The 21,027-nt window shown below is 44.6% G+C and overlaps 2 protein-coding genes across 4 annotated transcripts in view; one reads left to right on the forward strand and one right to left on the reverse strand.

Moving 5' to 3' along the window:
• CFAP57 (cilia and flagella associated protein 57) overlaps positions 1-5,018 on the reverse strand; it is a 136,765-nt gene extending 131,747 nt beyond the window's left edge. The window contains exons 1-2 of the mRNA XM_077823980.1: positions 4,991-5,018; positions 4,638-4,816 (exon numbers count right to left, since the gene is read on the reverse strand). Of these exons, the coding sequence (XP_077680106.1) occupies positions 4,638-4,794 (157 nt within the window). The 5' untranslated portion in view covers positions 4,795-4,816; positions 4,991-5,018. The remainder of the gene's footprint in view (positions 1-4,637; positions 4,817-4,990) is intronic.
• A 66-nt stretch (positions 5,019-5,084) lies between these two features.
• On the forward strand, positions 5,085-20,613 carry EBNA1BP2 (EBNA1 binding protein 2). 3 transcript variants are annotated; one of them, XM_077824276.1, is made up of 11 exons: positions 5,103-5,189; positions 6,285-6,366; positions 10,178-10,252; positions 10,909-10,992; positions 13,244-13,410; positions 14,799-14,922; positions 16,150-16,239; positions 16,536-16,611; positions 16,908-17,001; positions 19,710-19,872; positions 20,285-20,613. In XM_077824276.1, the coding sequence occupies exons 3-11, from the start codon at positions 10,184-10,186 to the stop codon at positions 20,330-20,332; spliced, it is 915 nt and encodes a 304-aa protein (XP_077680402.1). In that variant the 5' UTR covers positions 5,103-5,189; positions 6,285-6,366; positions 10,178-10,183; the 3' UTR covers positions 20,333-20,613. The 3 variants fall into 3 exon arrangements, with proteins under 3 accessions (XP_077680401.1, XP_077680402.1, XP_077680403.1); XM_077824275.1 differs by lacking the exon at positions 6,285-6,366 and having other exon boundaries at positions 5,085-5,189; XM_077824277.1 differs by lacking the exons at positions 5,103-5,189; positions 6,285-6,366 and adding an exon at positions 6,164-6,200.
• The last annotated feature ends 414 nt before the right edge of the window (positions 20,614-21,027 follow it).

A 21,027-nucleotide genomic window follows, 5' to 3' on the forward strand; every position in this document is an offset into this window, starting at 1 on the left:
TCATGTGAAGTATCATTGTAAAGGTTATGACTTACTGAATATGATTATCCTACTTGTATGCATCTATCATTTTTGTTTCTCATGTTAGGAATATTGTCTATGTATCTATTACAAATGGGTTTACGTATCGAAACGCCCACTAGGCAGAATGCACTCAGCCTAGATGGCTGGTTGGGAAGGGCCCATTCAAGTTAATGAACAATTAGGGAGAACAATAGGCCTTAGAAGCAGCTTATCTCCCACTTGGGGAGGGAGGGGCTCCCTGAGGATGCTACAAACAGCCTCTTACTCATGGCTGCTAGGACACTACAGGCACAAGTGACAGGTCACCGGATACTGGACTCCATCTTGGGATACTAGTGTTTTTCCACTGACTGGTGTGGGAACCAAGCTTTGAAACAAAGGGTTCCCACCATATGCAAAAGCTACATAAGGCAGGGGAGTGACATCACCGTAGTTCTTCACTGACTCCCCGCCCAAAGAGACTCCTGGAAACACCTGAGGAACAAAGACTGAACTGGGGGGAAGTGCTGGATGCCCCAATCTGCTGTCCTGAGCCCCCTCCCGCACCCTAACTCCCTCCCAGAGCCTGCGCCCCGCACCTCCTCCCGCATCCCAATCCCCAGCCTCACACCCCCTCCCACACCCAAACTCCCTCCCTCTTAGTTAACTGGCATTTTTCACTTACCAGCACCATGCCGGATAAAACAGTTTTTACTGTAGTATATCAAGCTTAGTTTGTGTGTTTTATTTATTTGCTAGGTAATCTTCTTTGATCCGTTTGCTATCCCTTATAATCAATTAAAATGTTTTTGTAGTTAATAAACTTGTTTTTGTTTTGTCTAAAATCAGTGTGTGTGGAAATCATAATTTGGGGCAGAAAGCTGTTGTATATTTCCTCTCCACACTGAGGGAGGAGGCGAATTTTATGAACTTACTCTGTACACATGTACACTCCAGAGAGGAAGTGCATGCCTTAGGAACTGGGAGGTGCCCTAGCTGTGCCCCCCCATGCAGAGCTGATCACAGCTTCTATACGCAACTGGGTGTGTCCCTACCTGTATCTGTGCTGGTGAAGTGCAGGCTGGTGCCTGGGAGAGGGCTTGGCAGGCTGGTCACAGCAGTACAGTGTAAAGAGAGCCCAAGCTGGTGGGTCAGGGGGGTTCAGTGGTACCCCAGTTCCAGGTAGCACCCCGGCGGGGAACCCATCACAGTAATATCTTTTATTGGACCAATGTTTATTGGAGAAAGAGACAAGCTTTCAAGTGCCACAGAGCTCTTCTTGAGGTCTGTGAAAGGTAATCAAAGTGCCACAGCTAAACATAAGATGTAACAGATTGTTAGGCATAACAAAGTACTCTACTTAGGAAGGAACAATCAGTTGCACATATACAAAATGGGAAATGACTGCCTTGGAATGAGTACTGCAGAAAGGAATCTGGGGGTCCTAGTAGATCAAAAGCTAAATATGAGTGAGCAATGTAACACTGTTGCAAAAAAAGCAAACATAATTCTGGGATGTATTAGTGAGAGTATTGTAAAAAAGACATGAGAAGTAATTCTTCTGCTCTGCTCCTCGCTGGTTAGGCTTCATCTGGAGTATTGTGTCTGGTTCTGGGTGCCACATTTCAGGGAAGATGTGGACAAATTGGAGAAAGTCCAGAGAAGAGCAACAAAAATGATTAAAGGTCTAGAAAACATGACCTGTCAGGGAAGACTGAAAAAATTGGGTTTATTTAGTCTGGAGAAGAGAAGACTGAGTGGGGGACATGATAACAGTTTTCAAGTACATAAAAGGTTGTTACAAGCAGGAGGGTTCTCATTAACCTCTGAGGAAGGACAAGAAGCAATGGTCTTAAATTGGAGCAAGGGCAGTTTAAGTTAGACATTAGGAAGAACTTCCTGACTGTCAGGGTGGTTAACCACTGGAATAAATTGCCTATTGGAGATTTTTAAGAGCAGATTAGTCAAACACCTGTCAGGGATGGTCTAGATAATAATTAGTCCTGCCATGAGTACAGGGAATTGGACTAGATGAACTCTCAAGGTCCCTTCCAGTCCTACAATTCTATGATATTAGGAAATACTTTCTAACTGTAAGAGTAGTTAAATTCTGAAGTAGACTTCCAAAGGACATTGTGGAATCCCCATCACTGAAGGTTTTTTAGAACAAGTTAGACAAATACCTGTTAGGAATGGTCTAGATGTATTTGGTCCTACCTCAGCACAGAGGGCTGAACCTGAGGACCTCTTGAGGTTCCTTCCAGCCCTACATTTCCATGGTTAACATACACTAGGGAACTTTTAGGGCATACCAGCAGGGTCCATATAGACCAGTTACCAGTCGGAGAACACTTCAATCTCTCTGGTCACTCGATCTCAGACCTAAAGGTCGCAATATTAGAACAAAAAGACTTCAAAAACAGACTCCAACGAGAGACTGCTGAATTGGAATTAATTTGCAAACTGGATACAATTAACTTAGGCTTGAATGGAGACTGGGAGTGGATGTGTGATTACACAAAGTAAAACTATTTCCCCATGTTTATTCCCCACCCACCCCCCCACTGCTCCTCAGATGTTTCTGTTAACTGCTGGAAATGGCCCATGTTGATTATCACTACAAAAGGTTTTCTCCCCCTGCTCTCCTGCTGGTAATAGCTCATCTTAAGTGATCATTCTCCTTACAGTGTGTATGATAACACCCATTTTTTCATGTTCTGTGTGTATATAAATCTCCTCACTGTATTTTCCATTGAATGCATCTGATGAAGTGATCTGTAGTTCACGAAAGCTTATGCTCAAATAAATTGGTTAGTCTCTAAGGTGCCCCTAGTACTCCTTTTCTTTTTATGGACCAGTTAGTGCATGACACATTAATGCACATTAGAATTACACCCCTCTGGTGCACACTAGTGCTTACCATGTAGACAAGTCCTTAGCTTCTCACACAAACATTTTTGTGGCTTCTTCCATGCTGCTCCTTTTACACTGAATACCCTCCCTGAAGTCACTTGCATTCCCTTTTGATCCCTCCTCAAGACCCACCTTTGCTGTCATGACTACAAGAAATGAGGCAATTAATGATGAGTAGATTGGGGACAGCTGACTTCTTATGCATAATATTTTAAAAATTCTAATATGTCTGTATTGCTATGCAATGGTCTGCCTATTAATTGGTACTTCCCAGTGGCAGCACAACACTGGTGGTTCAAGACCTGCACTACCTGTTAGAACTGATTTTGAAGGAAAGAATAATAAAGAACCATGGAGATAAATGGAAAATGGGATAAAATGCAATATTTTTACCAAAGGTAGATCATGCCAAACTAACTTGATACATTTCTTTAATAATAGATTTTTTAGACAAGGATCAGAATATCAAACAAGAATTGGATGACCTAGAGGACTGGAGTAATAGAAATGGCATGACATTTAATAATACAAAGTGCAAGGTCATGCCTTTGGGACTAATAGAGTAATACAAAAAAAATCAGTTATAAATTGGGGGAACCTCAGTTGGAAACAACAGAGGAGGAGAAAGACCTGAGCGTATTAGTTGATCACAGGATGACTATGAGCCACCGATATAATAGGGCAGTGGAAAAGGCAAATGAGATCTTCAGATGCACCAGATGAGGTATCTCTAATAAAGATAAGGAAGTAACACCATTGTACTAGGCACTTGTAAGACCTCATCTGGAATTCTGTGTGCAATTCTCGTCACTCATGTTCCAAAGAGATTAATTCAAACTGGAACAGGAGCAGAGAAGGGCTACTAAGATGATCAGAGGAATGGGGAGTCTTTCTTAAGGAGCGGAAGCTAAAAAAGCTTGTTTTGTTTTGTTTAGTCTATCAAAATGAAGATGGGTTTCAGAGTAACAGCCGTGTTAGTCTGTATTCGCAAAAAGAAAAGGAGTACTTGTGGCACCTTAGAGATTGGTTAGTCTCTAAGGTGCCACAAGTACTCCTTTTCTTTTTTTAAAATGAAGATGGAAAGGAGATATGATTAAGGCTACGATTATGTCACAGAGGTCATGGAATCTGTGACTTCCATTGACCTCTGTGACATTTTCTGGCCCCGGGCTGGAGCTCCAAGCTCCCCTCCCACCCCCGGCAGCTTCCAGCCCCCACCCTGGTGGGGGGACCCTGCAGTTGCCCAACCGGAGGGGGCAGCAGGAGAACCCCCCACAGCTGCCCAGCCGCACTGAGCAGTGGGGGGATTCTGCAGCTCCCAGATTTTGTACACTGAATGAGGTAAGGATGCTGTAGAACAAATAGAATGTGAACATGTAATTAAAGAGTGTATCATGCTCTGTATGCACAATGGGGACTGAATTAAGTTTGCACAAGCAACGTTAATTCTGGCATGTCCTAACTTATGAATGCTTCACTTTGCAATCTTATTTTTTTAACATTGTTGTATTGGTATGTCATATACATATATATTGATTGCACCCCTCCAACTCTGCAAACATTTCAGCACAGATCAAAGGGAAACCAAATCAACAGGATTACTCATGTAAATAACTTACATGAGTGTAAAAAGCTCCAACGGCTACCCAGTGTGTGAGATACACTCCATCTGTGCGAGTAGATACAGCAGCACTATGTCTGTGAGAGGGAAGGGGTGTTACCTGGGATGAATTTCTGCCATTTCTGCTCTAGGTGGTATTTCACACAGCTGTTCCCCGAGGGGTATATTATTATCTGTTCATCAAAGTAACAAACGTTGTTTGCGACTCGAGAGCGGAGCCCAAAGATGTGGAGAGACTGAGCCACAATCACGGACATGGTGTCCCCGATGCTGCGGGTTCTGCTGGGAGAAAGATACAGGGCATAACACAGACCTCACCACCCGTGCCAACGGCTCCCCGTTCTCCCGCTTCGCCCCACCACGCCAGGCTCCCTTCTTCGCCGCCGGCTCCGCGCCTCAGCCCCCTCCTCCCGTCAGCCGCCCCTCCTCGCGCCGCGCCCGCTCCCCACACACCGCAGCGCTCCCCGCGATCCTCCGCGCCTCAAGAGCCTCTCGGCTTGTTGCCATGGAGACCGAGTCCCACGAGCGAGAGTTTGACCCGGAAGCGGAACTGAGTAGGCCTCGGCGGCGGAGGCCGGAAGTGAGTTTCTCACGAGCCGCCTGTCTTTGGTGTTGAGGGTCCACATGGCAGGGAAAGGAACTGGCTGCTGAGGTAAGAGCGGGACTGGTCCTCCTTCTCGGCGGGACCCAGCGCCTCTCTCCTCGCGCTGGGCTGATGCCACGTGGACTGCGGGACTGCCCCCGTGCTGCCCCGTTCTCGGCCAGACCCGGGCTTCTGGGTTCTCGCCCTGCCCTGCCCGCTGCTGGTACGGGGCTGCGGCTCGTCTCCCTGGGCCCGGGTGGAGCGTATTTCGGTGCCGAGTTAGTCCTGGCGTCGGGGGAGACTCCTCACCCCCACTGGGTTCACTCTGCTGCTAACAAACCGACCGGCCCTTGGGCGCCCCTTCGCAGCTACCCCCTCGGCTTCCCGCCGGCGCGGTGACCGCACGGCCTGGTCCTGAAAACCAGGCACTTGGTGTAGCGGCGTTTGTACGGTGCTTTAACGGGACGCTGACTACTTAAAAATCACACTTCTATTTGGAAACCTTTGCTGTTACAGGAGATGCCTAAGGCTCCATCCTATAAGCACTTACGTGAATACCTGTATGCGCTTCAGTAGCCCCACTGATTTCAGTTGACTACTCGTGTGTTAAATTATGTCTGCATGAGTGCTTGCAGTGTTGCGGGCTAAAATTTCTATAATTGAAAGAGATTAGAAAGGAGGTGTTGTGAACCTGAGCTGTAGGTAACTTTAATAAGGCGTGTAAAAAGGTTACCTCTCCCTGTCTTTGAGTCCACCTGGCAGCTTTTGTGGTTGTACAATAATGTTTTCCTTCCTTTATGCTGTGTGGAAAACATGAGAACAGCCATACAGGGTCAGACCAAAAGTCCATCTAGCTTCAGAGGGAATGAACAACTCGTACAAACAGGGAACATGAATTCAGTGTTACTCCTGAGGGAATTCTGTGCTAAAACATTAAAAATTCTGCACACAATATTTCAAAATTCTGCATATTTTATTTGTCAAAATAACACTATAATTACAACTATTTTGGTAATTTATTTCAAAATATCTGTCAGCAGGGATGTCTGCAGCAATACAGAGCAGAAAAGAAAATTGCTGGTAATTTTTTTTTTTTGCAAATTGATTCCTTTACTAGGCATATTAATACAGAACTTTGTGTAATTCTTTTAAATTACGATACAGAACTATTTCCTGCACCTGTCAGAAGCATGTAAAGGAGGAGCTGAGAGATAGCAAAGGCCCCTGGGAGTGAACCTGGGTGTAGGTGAGAGGTTTTTCTTGGGGGGGGGGGAAATTGTTATGGTGTTGGGAAGTCTCCCCCATGTAGACCCTGACTGACCCCAAGCCTCTCCCATTCAGTCAGGCACATCTGCTCCTGTCCCCACACCCCCCATCCCCATGAATCTCTGCAGCCACCCTCCCCTATCCACAGGCTCAATGCTGTCACCCCACTAGCTCCTGAGCTCATGCTCCAGTCTGTCCCCCTCACTAGCCATTCTGAACCTCAGTCTGTGACGCACACCCCCCGCCCAGCAGTCCTGTGTGCCCCACTCTGTCCTAACCTGGCTCTGCAGGTAGAGTGCTGTGATGAACTCTGCTCCTACAGGAATTCTGCCACACTGAGTGTAGAATTTTATATTTTCCCACATGAAACGCATTTTGCAAAATAAGTGCTGCAGTTCTGCCTTTTGCACACCAGAGGCCACTGTGGCGCTAGAACAGACACATGAACGTGTCAGGCTGTTCTGGCGCCACAGCGGCCTCTGGTGGGCAAAAGGTGGAACTGATGCACTTATTATGACCGAAAAGAAAAGGAGTACTTGTGGCACCTTAGAGACTAACCAATTTATTTGAGCATAAGCTTTCGTGAGCTACAGCTGTGAGCTGTTGCTCACGAAAGCTTATGCTCAAATAAATTGGTTAGTCTCCAAGGTGCCACAAGTACTCCTTTTCTTATTAGGACCTATCACTCTCACAGATCTTGGGAGACAGGCCCCCTGTCTGCTTACAGACAGCCCCCCTACCTGAAGCAATTACTCACTAGCAACCACACAACAGAACCACTAACCCAGGAACCTATCTTTAAAACAAAGCCCGTTGCCAACTGTGTCCACATCTATTCAGGGGACACCATCATAGGGCCTAATCACATCAGCCACACTATCAGAGGCTTGTTCACCTGCTCATCTACCAATGTGATATATGCCATCATGTGCCAGCAATGCCCCTCTGCCATGTACATTGGTCAAACTGGACAATCTCTACGTAAAAGAATAAATGGACACAAATCAGACGTTAAGAATTATAACATTCAAAAACCAGTCGGAGAACACTTCAATCTCTTTGGTCACTCGATTACAGACCTAAAAGTGGCAATTCTCCAACAAAAAGACTTCAAAAACAGACTCCAACGAGAGACTGCTGAATTGGAATTAATTTGCAAACTGGATACAATTAATTTAACTTAAATTAACTGGATGAATGCACTATAAGGTGGGTAGAAAGTTGGCTAGATTGTCGGGCTCAACGGGTAGTGATCAATGGCTCCATGTCTAGTTGGCAGCTGGTGTCAAGTGGAGTGCCCCAGGGGTCGGTCCTGGGGCCGGTTTTGTTCAATATCTTCATAAATGATCTGGAGGATGGTGTGGATTGCACTCTCAGCAAATTTGCGGATGATACGAAACTGGGAGGAGTGGTAGATACGCTGGAGGGCAGGGATAGGATACAGAGGGACCTAGACAAATTGGAGGATTGGGCCAAAAGAAATCTGATGAGGTTCAATAAGGCTAAGTGCAGGGTCCTGCATTTAGGACGGAAGAACCCAATGCACAGCTACAGACTAGGGACCGAATGGCTAGGCAGCAGTTCTGTGGAAAAGGACTTAGGGGTGACAGTGGACGAGAAGCTGGATATGAGTCAGCAGTGTGCCCTTGTTGCCAAGAAGGCCAATGGCATTTTGGGATGTATAAGTAGGGGCATAGCGAGCAGATCGAGGAACGTGATCGTCCCCCTCTATTCAACATTGGTGAGGCCTCATCCGGAGTACTGTGTCCAGGTTTGGGCCCCACACTACAAGAAGGATGTGGATAAATTGGAGAAAGTCCAGCGAAGGGCAACAAAAATGATTAGGGGTCTGGAACACATGACTTATGAGGAGAGGCTGAGGGAACTGGGATTGTTTAGTCTGCAGAAGAGAAGAATGAGGGGGGATTTGATAGCTGCTTTCAACTACCTGAGAGGTGGTTCCAGAGTGGATGGTTCTAGACTATTCTCAGTGGTGGAAGAGGACAGGACAAGGAGTAATGGTCTCAAGTTGCAGTGGGGGAGGTTTAGGTTGGATATTAGGAAAAACTTTTTCACTAGGAGGGTGGTGAAACACTGGGATGCGTTGCCTAGGGAGGTGGTGGAATCTCCTTCCTTAGAAGTTTTTAAGGTCAGGTTTGACAAAGCCCTGGCTGGGATGATTTAATTGGGGATTGGTCCTGCTTTTGAGCAGGGGGTTGGACTAGATGACCTCCTGAGGTCCCTTCCAACTCTGATATTCTATGATTCTGTGAACTTAGGCTTGAATAGAGACTGGGAGTGGATGGGTCATTACACAAAGTAAAACTATTTCCCCATGTTTATCCGCCCCCTCCCCCCCCCCCCCTTCCTCAGACGTTCTTGTCAATTGCTGGAAATGGCCAACCTTGATTATCACTACAAAAGGGTTCCCCCGCTCTCCTGCTGGTAATAGCTAACCTTACCTGGTCATTCTCCATACAGCGTATATGGTAACACCCATTGTTTCATGTTCTCTGTGTATATAGATCTCCCCACTGTATTTTCCACTGAATGCATCTGATGAAGTGAGCTGTAGCTCACGAAAGCTTATGCTGAAATAAATTGGTTAGTCTCTAAGGTGCCACAAGTCCTCCTTTTCTTTTTGCGGATGCAGACTAACACGGCTGCTACTCTGAAACTAGGCAAAATGTGTTCTTTATGCGAGACAGATTAATTCTGCGTGTCTGCAGATATGCAGAATTCCCCCAGGAGTAGAACCTGCAGGGAACAGAATGAAACTGACTTAAGCTTAAAGTGCTGTCAAGTGTAGTAAGTAAATACAATAGAACCTGAGAGTTACAAACACTTCAGGAATGAAGGTTGTTCTTAACTCTGAAATGTTTGTAACTCTGAATAAAATGTTTTGGTTGTTCTTTCAAAAGTTTACAACTGACCATTGACTTAATACAGCTTTGAAACTTTACTATGCAGAAAAAAATACTGCTTCCCTTAATTTTTTTAGTAGTTTGCATTTAACACAGTACTGTATTTGTATGGGTGGGGGGAGTTGTATCTCTGCTGCTGCCTGATTGCATACGTCCAGTTCCAAATGAGGTGTGTGGTTAACTGGTCAGTTTGTAACTCTGAGGTTCTACTGTAGAGAAAATGGAGAATTATTTCCTCTAGATTTCATTTATAGCAACTTGAAGGATTATTTGTAGTAACAAGCAAAAAGAAAAAAAAATTAGTGTTGCACACAATTTTACCTCAGTCTTTAATAAGTGCAGCATTATAATAGCCTTTATTACATAGGGTTTTATATGGAACATATACACAGCAGAATAGTATTTTCATCCTCATACAGATGAAAAATTGGTTGAATTAATATTACTCAAACTTTCAAAAGGAAAAAATATATTTGGGTTGAGACCCAGCATTTAAAAAATGAGAATTTCTGGACAGCTGTGTGTCTGAAAACAGGGCTGTGAACACTATCTATGAACACTGCAGTAAAAATCCATTGGAGGAGGAATTTTCAATCTCAGCACTTCAGAACTAGCAACATCAGACAGCAATCCCCTGTTAGGGGAACAAAGCACATGTGCACACTCCCTCTATGCATCTAGCATCATATTCCTGCACAGGGAACATGACTCATCCGCTCTGCAACCAACCATTTCTTTTGAGCCAGGCTGGGTACAAGTCAGACTCTCATCCATCCTTATGCAGTTCTGTAGATACAGAGATGAACATAGTATGAGAAACCAAATAGAACAGAGTACACATGACCTTCATCTGTTTCTTTCTCCAAGTTAAAGATGGCAGACTATGAAAATCAGTCGTTGTCAGAGTCCGAGTCAGAAGAATCGGTCATCACTGACAAAGAGGTAAACTTAATCCCAAGGAGCTTGAGCAAGATTTCCTCAATGCTGTGTGGGGAGAAGGAGTGCAGATTCCCCTGGATGAGAACACCTAACCCTACACAATGAAGGGGGTTGCGGAGGAGGCATCAGTTAGAACATCAAGCTTCCCCAATTAGACTAAAATGTTTCACCACTGCCTATTGTGTGTGGGAGGGGTGTCAGCAGAGAAAGATCATAGAATATCAGGGTTGGAAGGGACCTCAGGAGGTCATCTAGTCCAACCCCCTGCTCAAAGCAGGGCCAATCCCCAGTTTTTGCCCCAGATCCCTAAATGGCCCCCTCAAGGATTGAACTCACAACCCTGGGTTTAGCAGGCCAATGCTTAAACCACTGAGCTATGCGTCCCGCCTTTCTTCCCCCCGAGAGCTCTTCTCTCTTGTGGCCTGTTGTGGATAGCAGTTCACATTTTTTATCTGAGTTCTTATCCTCTATCCATCAATGTGGTGTGTGAGCCCCCGACATGTTCTGCCTTTATCCCCTCCCCTTAGTCGGCTGGCTTTCCTGATTATGGATGTGCTTATGAGTGATAAGTTCCTGCTTTGGCCCAAGTGTTCAGCCCCTGGCAAGGGACATAATCTATCTTCTCTGGACCAATCTGTGACCAATCTCCTTCTGTGCAGCTCCAGGCAGCATTTTCCAGGGGTGCCCTGAAGCCAGGGCTGAATGTTGTGCTTGAGGGGCACAAGAAGACTCTTAACAATGTGGTGAGTACTGTGTCTGTGTAGGCTGTGACTCTGGTGTGTGCATGCAAGTGCTTATATGGGAAGAGTTTGCTTTTGAAGGTTGGGCTTGTTCATGTGGCTACCTATAGGAATCACAGAGGTTAGTGAATTAAAAACTCTTAGAGCATTTATTCAGTTATCGCATACATCTTTGGTGGGGAACAGTGGTAAAGGCTGGGTTTGTTATGGAACTAGTACTGTCATACCAATTTCCTTTTTACACTATGAAGTCCTTAAGTGAGTTGATCATGTTCTTCGCTGCTGTAATGCTGAGACACCACGGTCAATATTACTCATTGACTTTAGCTTCCATGTAGATTACAGGATTTGTTCGTTTACGATTTTATGGCCTGTGGCAACTATCAGGTTATCTCAAGTTGTTGAAGACTCAGCTGGCCATACTGAGGTTTAGGCATTTGGGTTATGATTAAACAGTAGAAGGTTGGATAGTCAATCCATATCAGGGACCAATGGTTAGAGCCCTGCACTGATACAAAATTTGAATCTGCATCCATCTGCAAATATTGTCCGGGGATGCGCATATAAAGTGGATATTGGCAGATTTGCTGGGCTCTACCAATTGTTACCTCCTCCCCAGGATCCTGGGAAGTAGATCCCAGCTGAAGGAGTCCAGTAAAGTAACTTTTCTTTGCCTTTTTGGGTTTTAATTTAGTGTTTGGTTCACTTCAGATTTTATAGAAAATGTTTTACCTTTGCCACAAGGCTAACCTACCAAGTTTGAAGCCATTATATGTCTTTTTTGTGAACCTTTAGGTGGGTGGATCCAAAATCAGAAACTGAGGTTCCATTAGGAGTTCATCATAACTATGGTTTGACTGCCATTACTACATAATGCAGTTCCCTAGTGCATACTCGCTGTCCCAGAACCAATCCAAAATCAGAAACTGAGGTTCCATTAGGAGTTCATCATAACTATGGTTTGACTGCCATTACTACATAATGCAGTTCCCTAGTGCATACTCGCTGTACCAAAACACTTTCTGGAGTGGTCTTGGGACACAGAACTGGTGTGTGGCAGGCACGTGTTTAGGGAATAAAATACCTTGCTGGAGGAAGATTTTTAGCTTGTGGAGAGCTTAATAATTGGGCTGGGCCCAGTTTGTTCCAAAATGCACTTGCAAAAGGTCAGTAGAATTACTGGCTGGCTGGTGTGTATGCCTGCCTGGCAGTATTAGACCACTGCTCCCAACACTCACTCTGCACAGCTCAACGCTATCGTAGGGTATGTCTGCACTGCTGTTGGAAGGTTTGATCTAGCTAAATCAAAGCTAGCTTGAGTAATAATAGCAGTGAAGCTGCTGCAGTATGGGCAGCTTCACGGACTTACTCTTCCCACCCAGACCCTAGGTACATACTTGCTGCAGCAGCGCGGGCAGAGGCTGCTCTTCACTCCTATTGTTACTTGAGCTAGCTTTAATCTAGCTGGATCAGAGCTAGCTCGGGTATGTCTAGACTTGCTTCAGTCACACCTCCCAGTTGCAGTGTAGATATACCCGTAGAAGCACACTCATTTGCTGTCATATTAGCTTTAGATTCTTTAACAGCAGTGTTATTTTTGCGTGCCCAAGAGTGTACTGCGTACTTTCCACAATCTAAAATCAAGGTTGCTGTTGCATGAAAGAGTGGGAAGCAAGGAAGGAACAAAATTATAAGATCACACAATCAGTCGTTTAAATCATGGACCTGATCTGGTGTTTGATCCTGCCTCATTTCCCTTTCTCGGGGTTCTCAGACTACACCCAGATTCTTGAGTCAAACACCCCTTCTTGAGGTCTGGTTTATTAAAACATCATCACAGTTAAATGTCAGGTTAAGTCAAAACAAGTCTGTCCCCACTCAGCAATTTTTTCCTCCAAAACTCCATTCATACTGCCTGGCATTTCCTCAAGCTGCTTCTTAAGGCTTTTCATCTCCTGCTCCTCATTGCAGGTAGCCTTTGCATTTAGCTGGTATGGAGCGCTCCTTCTCTGGTCCTCTTTGACCCTACCTCTCCACAGGAATCTTGCTGCTCTCTTAAATTGAGTTCAGCAGACAGTCTTATCTGCCTCAAAGGCCATCACCTGGGGAGGCAGCTAACAAGTCAAGGGTGGGGTTGAGCCCAACTCCCTTAAAGGGGCAGCCCATCCTAATATGGAGATATAGAATTGCTAGCCTTCAAAAGACAAACTTGTTTTGTGTCTTGCTGTTAATAGAACTGTCCTTCTTTTTCTAGGATGGCTTGAAGCAATGTTTGTGTGAATTCAAGCAGCAGCTCGCCTGGGTGGAAAGGCTGGATGTGACCTTGGGTCAGGCACCAAACGTCATGAGTCCAACCTCATATCACACACCTGACAAAGCCACCGTCGACCCTGAGGATGACTTCCAGCGAGAGATGAGCTTGTGAGAGGGGGCGACGTTCTCCTATGGGGCCCCAGAGTCATACCACACACACGGCCTATCCACATATACAACCTAGTGTTGCATCACTATCACATCTTGCCATGCTCTGCACGCCATCAGTGTCGTGCCTTCCATCCACATGCCGATGTCACATCACTTTCGATCCTTAATGCATATACATGTGTAACAACTCGACACCCATGTGTCATGCTGCTATAAACCCTAAAAATACATTCCAGAATAGAACAAGACATCTTGAAGCTTGAAATCCTTCCCTGTTTTGGATTCTGAGATTTTGTGCTTTACCCTCTTTTGGCAGGCCTGGATTATAAAACGATCAATCATGAGAAAATATTTTAGTAATATAAATCTTGGTTTTTACTTAAAATAGACTCTCTTAAAAAATTGTGCTTTATATTCAGATAATTTAAATCTTGGGTAGATTAAAAAAACTTTGAATTTAAGTATGAAATAAGTGTTGAATTTTCTTGTCAAGAAAATTCTTTTTTTTAATTAAATTCAAATATATTAAGTTCTCTTTAGAGAACTGCTTCCTTACAAAATCTAAACTTCAAGGGGAAAAAAATATATATTAACGCATATCAGGCTGTATTTTGTGTGGAAGGCACTCAGGTACTTTAGTAATGGTTGGCAGTAGAAAATCCTAAAATTGATGGGGGGTTTTTTTTGTATCTGTGACCTCCTACCCAGAGGTCTTGAGGTGGTCTCTATTTTCACGTGGGATATTATCTCGTTGAAACAAATACAATGAAATCTTTCAGACTGTCTTAATTTCCAGGACATGAGAAAATCACGGGCACTGCAATTTTTTTTGTACATGGTGGTATTCTGTACATTCTAAACCTATATTAAACTTGCCAAGATAGTTGCACAATGTAAAAAAATTGCTGCCCTGTTAAACCAGTCTTATAGAAAACTGTCTCCAATGAAATAGCAGGAGCTGCAAAGGTGGTAACTAATTTCCATGCCTAATTAAACAGATCATTTCTTTTAAAAATACCTGTAGCACACCACTAAGGTTCCAAAGTGAAAATGGAAGTTCCTGTAGCATCTTGGTGTCATTGCAATTCTGCCTATTTTATGGTTTGCATTTTACAGTACAATTTGTAAAATTGTAAACTGCATGTTAACCAGAAAAACAGGAATAGAAATACAACGTGAGCTATGTGTCTCGGTTAATGTTGTTGGCACCTTAATTTCTGGGCTCTTTGCATTTTTAATGTTGCTCTGATATAGTTTTGGGATTTTATGTAAATTTTATTTATCTTGCATCAAATAGCTAATATGAACTGAGTTCCTGATGTCCATGCCCAGTGTGCTTTAGACCTTACTGTTAACTTTAACTTGCTGTCCCATTGTTTTCCCAGTTACCGTCAGGCCCAGGCAGCGGTGCTGAAGGCCCTTCCTTGGCTACATCACCAAAAAGTCCCCACAAGGAGGCCAGATGATTACTTTGCAGAGATGGCCAAATCTGACCAACAGATGCAGAAGGTATTAAACTTGATTTGGCATTGGATGTCTTTTCTTCCCTCAGATTCCCGAGTGTAGGTCTTAGACTACGTAAAGCACAGACTTTAGGATTGAACAATGATACATGAGTGAAACATGGTCAGACTTGAGAAGTCTGTCAGCACATATGGAATCCAGACTAGTGATCTACTCTGTCTTCAGGAGTGCCCTGTAATAGATGCTTCAGAGGAGGGTGCAAAAAAACACATATAATGGACAATTTTGAAATAGTCTGCTCTCAGGGGAATTGTAAAGTGAAATAGAAATGATTATAGTAGGGAATTGGGAGTTAGGAGTGAATTGGATCCATCACATATTTTAATCCAGAGTCTGTTAGGTTCATATTACAGAATTTGTTTTTTATAATATTAAAAACACAGGACTTTTTCCTAATGTTCTCATGACCTGACAGAATCTTGCTGAAGCCCTGACCATTATCCCCAGGGAATTATGGCTTGTTGTGAAGCACTTCACTATGAAACAAGTTTTTCTTACTGTTACTGTTGGTTGTCTTTGAAGAGCAGAGGTTTATTCTTATGCTTCAGTTGTTACCTCCACATATTGCAGAACTTTCCAGTAAGAATCTCTCTAATCTTTGGATTGATTGTATAATTGCATTCTTTCTTAAAGTCCAGTAAAAGCTTTTAATTGTTTGGGGGCAAGGAGGAAGGGGAAAGATTGAATTCTGTCGCAGGGAGAGGCCAGTGATTTCACTAACATTATCCAAGATTCAGGTCCCTTCTAGGGGAACTACTCAATCTCGTCTATAAATCCAAAAGGACTGGGCAAAAGTGATAGCTTTGTCTCAATCTGTTCAGTAAGAGCTTGTTCTGTTGAGGCTGCACTTGATCTCTGTACATGCCATTAATCTTCTGGCCAAATCTGGGTTGAAGAAAACCAGAAGACCGGGAGTTTCTGCAGTGAGCATTCCCAAACTTGAGTTATCTGACCCTATTAGAGAGAGGAAGCTGTATCTAAAAATCACTACATGCAATAGAGAATGTGGCACTGGGTCTAGGCAGCAGCTTTAGGAGGACCTTAGGGATTTAATAAATATAGACTACATTTAGTGCATAGTGTAAAGATTTACAGCATGTTTTATTTTTATACCTGAGTAATGGCCCTACCCATATGGCTTATCCATCTCATGGTTTGCATAGCCACATCTTCCTTTGCATAACAAGAACATTTATTTTGTTTCCTAATAAGATTCGACACAAGCTCAAGAGTAAACAGGCAGCAATGGAGAAGTCTGAGAAAGCAAAACAGCTTCGTGCATTGAGAAAATATGGCAAAAAGGTGAGGAGGTGGAGAAACTTATCGGGCAAGAAGGAAACCCATCGGTGGCAAGACCCTGAAGCCTGTGGGTGGTGATCCCAGATATTGTTTGGGAACCCAGAGAGTGAAACCTCTTGGACAGCATTTCCAGCTGTTGTTTGGGGACACTGCGAAGGAGGGCCTTGAACATGACCCTGTTTGGCCAGTTTACTATGCCTGTTTGGGGGTGTGGAGGGGGAAAATATAAAGACAGTGGCGCCCCTTGGGAGCGTTTGTAGTACAGTAGGGAGAAAAACCCATATTATCTCTTGTTACAGGTACAAACAGAGGTTCTGCAGAAGAGGCAAAAGGAAAAAGCAACTGTGCTGAATGCAATCAAGAAATACCAGAAAGGTGAAGTCATCAGTCTCGCCACAAGAGAGTGCTGAGGGAGCAGGAAGAGGACAGTGAGATAAGAGCACTGCAGCATGTGGGGTGTCATTAGCCAAAACTGGAGAGGAGTGAGTTGGAAAAGGGCACTGCTGAATGTAGAGATACACAGAGCAGCAGTAGTGGTAACACAAAGACTCTTAAATAGGCAGAGCCTAGTGGGCGATAAAACTGCCATTGACTAATGCTGTAGCTCTTACATTGGAAATTCTTCTGTCTGATTCAGTGGTAGCAGCTCCACAAATGTTCTGCTCTTGCAGGTCTCTCTGACAAGCTGGATTTCCTGGATGGGGAGCAGCCACCACCACATCAAGGGAAGAAGGAAGGAGATGGTGGTCAGCGAATAAAGAAAGGGTGAGATGGGGAAGTTTGAGGCATTGCAGCTGGAGCCAGTATATCCCCATCTGAGTCTACAAAGCTATTTTTCAGGATAGTACCAGACCCAAGCTATCCCCGAGATGGCAGCAGATAATTCCCAGCTCTTAATGCTAATGTTCAATCTTATGCACCTCAGAGAGGAGTTGCAGCTCATAGCATACACTTGCAGAAAGGAAAGGTTGGTTATAAACAAGGTGGGGCAGAGAGTGGAGTGTCTTAAATATTTTTGACAGGTTTCAGAGTAGCAGCCGTGTTAATCTGTATTCGCAAAAAGAAAAGGAGTACTTGTGGCACCTTAGAGACTAACAAATTTATTTGAGCTTAAGCTTTCGTGAGCTACAGCTCACTTCATCAGATGCATTCAGTGGAAAATACAGTGGGGAGATTTATGTACACAGAGAACATGAAACAATGGGTGTTATCATACACACTGTAAGGAGAGCGATCACTTAAGATGATATAATACCAGCAGGAGAGCGGGGTGGAGGGGAGGAAAACCTTTTGTAGTGATAATCAAGTTGGGCCATTTCCAGCAGTTGACAAGAACGTCTGAGGAACAGTGGGGTGGGGGGGAATAAACATGGGGAAATAGTTTTACTTTGTGTAATGACCCATCCACTCCCAGTCTCTATTCAAGCCTAAGTTAATTGTATCCAGTTTGCAAATTAATTCCAATTCAGCAGTCTCTCGCTGGAGTCTGTTTTTGAAGTTTTGTTGTTGAAAAATTGCCATTTTTAGGTATGTAATCGAGTGACCAGAGAGATTGAAGTGTTCTCCGACTGGTTTATGAATGTTATAATTCTTGACATCTGATTTGTGTCCATTTATTCTTTTACGTAGAGACTGTCCAGTTTGACCAATGTACATGGCAGAGGGGCATTGCTGGCACATGATGGCATATATCACATTGGTAGATGAGCAGGTGAACAAGCCTCTGATAGTGTGGCTGATGTGATTAGGCCCTATGATGGTGTCCCCTGAATAGATATGTGGACACAGCTGGCAACGGGCTTTGTTGCAAGGATAGGTTCCTGGGTTAGTCGTTCTGTTGTGTGGTACGTGGTTGCTGGTGAGTATTTGCTTCAGGTTGGGGGGCTGTCTGTAAGTAAGGACTTGCCTGTCTCCCAAGATCTGTGAGAGTGATGGGTTGTCCTTCAGGATAGGCTGTAGATCCTTGATGATGCGTTGGAGAGGTTTTAGTTGGGGGCTGAAGGTGATGGCTAGTGGCATTCTGTTATTTTCTTTGTTGGGCCTGTCCTGTAGTAGGTGACTTCTGGGTACTCTTCTGGCTCTGTCAGTCTGTTTCTTCACTTCTGCAGGTGGGTATTATAGTTGTAAGAATGCTTGATAGAGATCTTGTAGGTGTTTGTCTCTGTCTGAGGGGTTGGAGCAAATGCGGTTGTATCGTAGAGCTTGGCTGTAGACAATGGATCGCGTGGTGTGATCTGGGTGAAAGCTGGAGGCATGTAGGTAGGAATAGGGGTCAGTAGGTTTCCGGGATAGGGTGGTGTTTGTGACCATCGCTTATTAGCACCGTAGTGTCCAGGAAGTGGATCTCTTGTGTGGACTGGTCCAGGCTGAGGTTGATGATGGGATGGAAATTGTTGAAATCATGGTGGAATTCCTCAAGGGCTTCTTTTCCATGGGTCCAGATGATGAAGTTGTCATCAATATAGCACAAGTAGAGTAGGGGCATTAGGGGATGAGAGCTGAGGAAGCGTTGTTCTAAGTCAGCCATAAAAATGTTGGCATACTGTGGGGCCATGCGGGTACCCATAGCAGTGCCGCTGGTTTGAAGGTATACATTGTCCCCAAATGTGAAATAGTTATGGGTGAGGACAAAGTCACAAAGTTCAGCCACCAGGTTTGCCCTGACATTATCGGGGATACTGTTCCTGATGGTTTGTAGTCCATCTTTGTGTGGAATGTTGGTGTAGAGGGCTTTTGCATCCATAGTGGTGTTTTCAGGAAGATCACCGATGAATTGTAGTTTCCTCAGGAAGTCAGTGGTGTCTCAAAGATAGCTGGGAGTGCTGGTAGCGTAAGGTCTGAGGAGGGAGTCTACATAGCCAGACAATCCTGCTGGCAGGGTGCCAATGCCTGAGATGATGGGGCGTCCAGGATTTCCAGGTTTATGGATCTTGGGTAGCAGATAGAATACCCCAGGTCGGGGTTTGCAGGGGTGTGTCTGTGTGGATTTGTTCTTGTGCTTTTTCAGGGAGTTTCTTGAGCAAATGCTGTAGTTTCTTTTGGTAACTCTCAGTGGGATCAGAGGGTAATGGCTTGTAGCAAGTGGTGTTGGAGAGCTGCCTAGCAGCCTCTTGTTCATATTCCGACCTATTCATGATGACGAAGCACCTCCTTTGTCAGCCTTTTTGATTATGATGTCAGAGTTGTTTCTGAGGCTGTGGATGGCATTGTGTTTTGCACGGCTGAGGTTATGGGGCAACTGATGCTGCTTTTCCACAGTTTCAGCCCGTGCACATTGGCGGCCATCTCCAGTGAGAGGGAGACAAATGGGTCTTTTTGACAGCCGGAAATAAATCTGACGTAATCTAGCGTGACATGAGCATCACCTAGGAGGAGCTGGATGGGAGCTTCCCACATCGCACATGTGCTTTCAAGCGAGTTCACTGAGGGAGGGTAGTGGGAACCTAGCAGAGATGACTGGTTGTTTGTTTCAGACCAAACGCAAAGCGACGTTACAAGAATCAGAAGTTTGGCTTTGGTGGGAAGAAGAAAGGCTCAAAATGGAACACACGGGAGAGTCACAATGACGTATCCAGCTTCCGGGCTAGCGTGGCCCACAACAAGGGCCCTGGGAAAGCAGGGAAAAAAGGTTCCAATGTGAGTGAGAAGTGTGTCCTACACATTACCAACCCTGTGCATTAGTGGGAGATGGGCCCTGGCCACAGAGGGAAGAGCTATATGTGTGTTAGGAGTGGCACATGACCTCTGTGTATAGGGGGGCTATGGGCTTCGTATTTGAAGACCAAGACTAATTAGGTGGTGGGCAAGGCTGAGCAGGTTGGTTTGATATGAATGGGGGAAAGCAAGTTCCATGCCAAAAGGAATGCTTTGCAGGTGAGTCAGAAAATACCATGTTTATCCCTACCAGCGTCCTGAACCCCTGCATCAGAAAAACTGAAAGGTGAGCATCATTGCTCTGACAAGGCCACTTCTTTCCCATTGTATAAGGCCAGAAGCAGGGGGTGGGGCTCAAAACCAGAGATCTAAATTTGTCATTCTCTTTTTACAGAAGAGACCGGGCAAAAAGATGAGGCAGAAAATGAAGAGTCGAACCTGATAAGGATTGAATGGATGGACCCTGCTCCCCAGTGGTTTTGGTTTAGTTTCTATGTCTGTATGAATTGCAGGTGGTGGTCCTCCTGACACTGGAGTCTTCAGGCAGTTCTAATTCCTGTAGACCAAGCTGGATGGTGCCATTTGATGCAAATGGTTGCAGTGGAAGTGCATATACAGTCACTAATTAATTCCTTTTTACTGTTAATTTTCCTCCAAGATTTTTTTCTGCTTCTCAAGCCTTGGGCCTGGCATATGTGAACTTATTAAATAGTTTGGACAGAGCTCATTTGGTTCTCCTATCTTCAGTGTTGTGTTGAAGGAGGGACCTGAAATCTGTCCCTCATTGTGACTGGGATTGGAGGATCCCCATGGCTCTTTCCACAGCTGCCTTTGGTAAAAGTGGGGAATTTAGCCTGCAGGTCAGACTTGTTAAATACTGGCTTTGCTACAGTCACAAGCCTGGAGCCTGTCAAAAAGGTAAAGCCTTTTGCAGGTTTTTAGTACATCCACTTGGATGAGAACAGTAAGACACAAAAGCAGAACTTTCACATGGGTTTATTTCTGTAACAGCTGTCAGCTTCCAGGAGGTATGGCCCAGCTAGGGCGTCCTCCTCCCTTGCTTAGAAATCGACAGGGCTACCCATGGCAATGAAGAGATGGCAACATTGTTTAGAAACTCCAAACCACACAACTCTG

The sequence above is a fragment of the Eretmochelys imbricata genome, chromosome 8 (genome assembly GCF_965152235.1).
Source record: "Eretmochelys imbricata isolate rEreImb1 chromosome 8, rEreImb1.hap1, whole genome shotgun sequence".
NCBI lineage: Eukaryota > Metazoa > Chordata > Testudines > Cheloniidae > Eretmochelys > Eretmochelys imbricata.

Coding starts and splice junctions, on each gene's coding strand:
- EBNA1BP2 (XM_077824275.1), top strand. CDS start 10,184: ATGGCAGACTATGAAAATCAGTCGTTGTCAGAGTCCGAGTCAGAAGAA. Junction 10,253..10,908: donor CGGTCATCACTGACAAAGAG/GTAAACTTAATC, acceptor CCTTCTGTGCAG/CTCCAGGCAGCATTTTCCAG. Junction 19,873..20,284: donor CAGGGAAAAAAGGTTCCAAT/GTGAGTGAGAAG, acceptor CTCTTTTTACAG/AAGAGACCGGGCAAAAAGAT.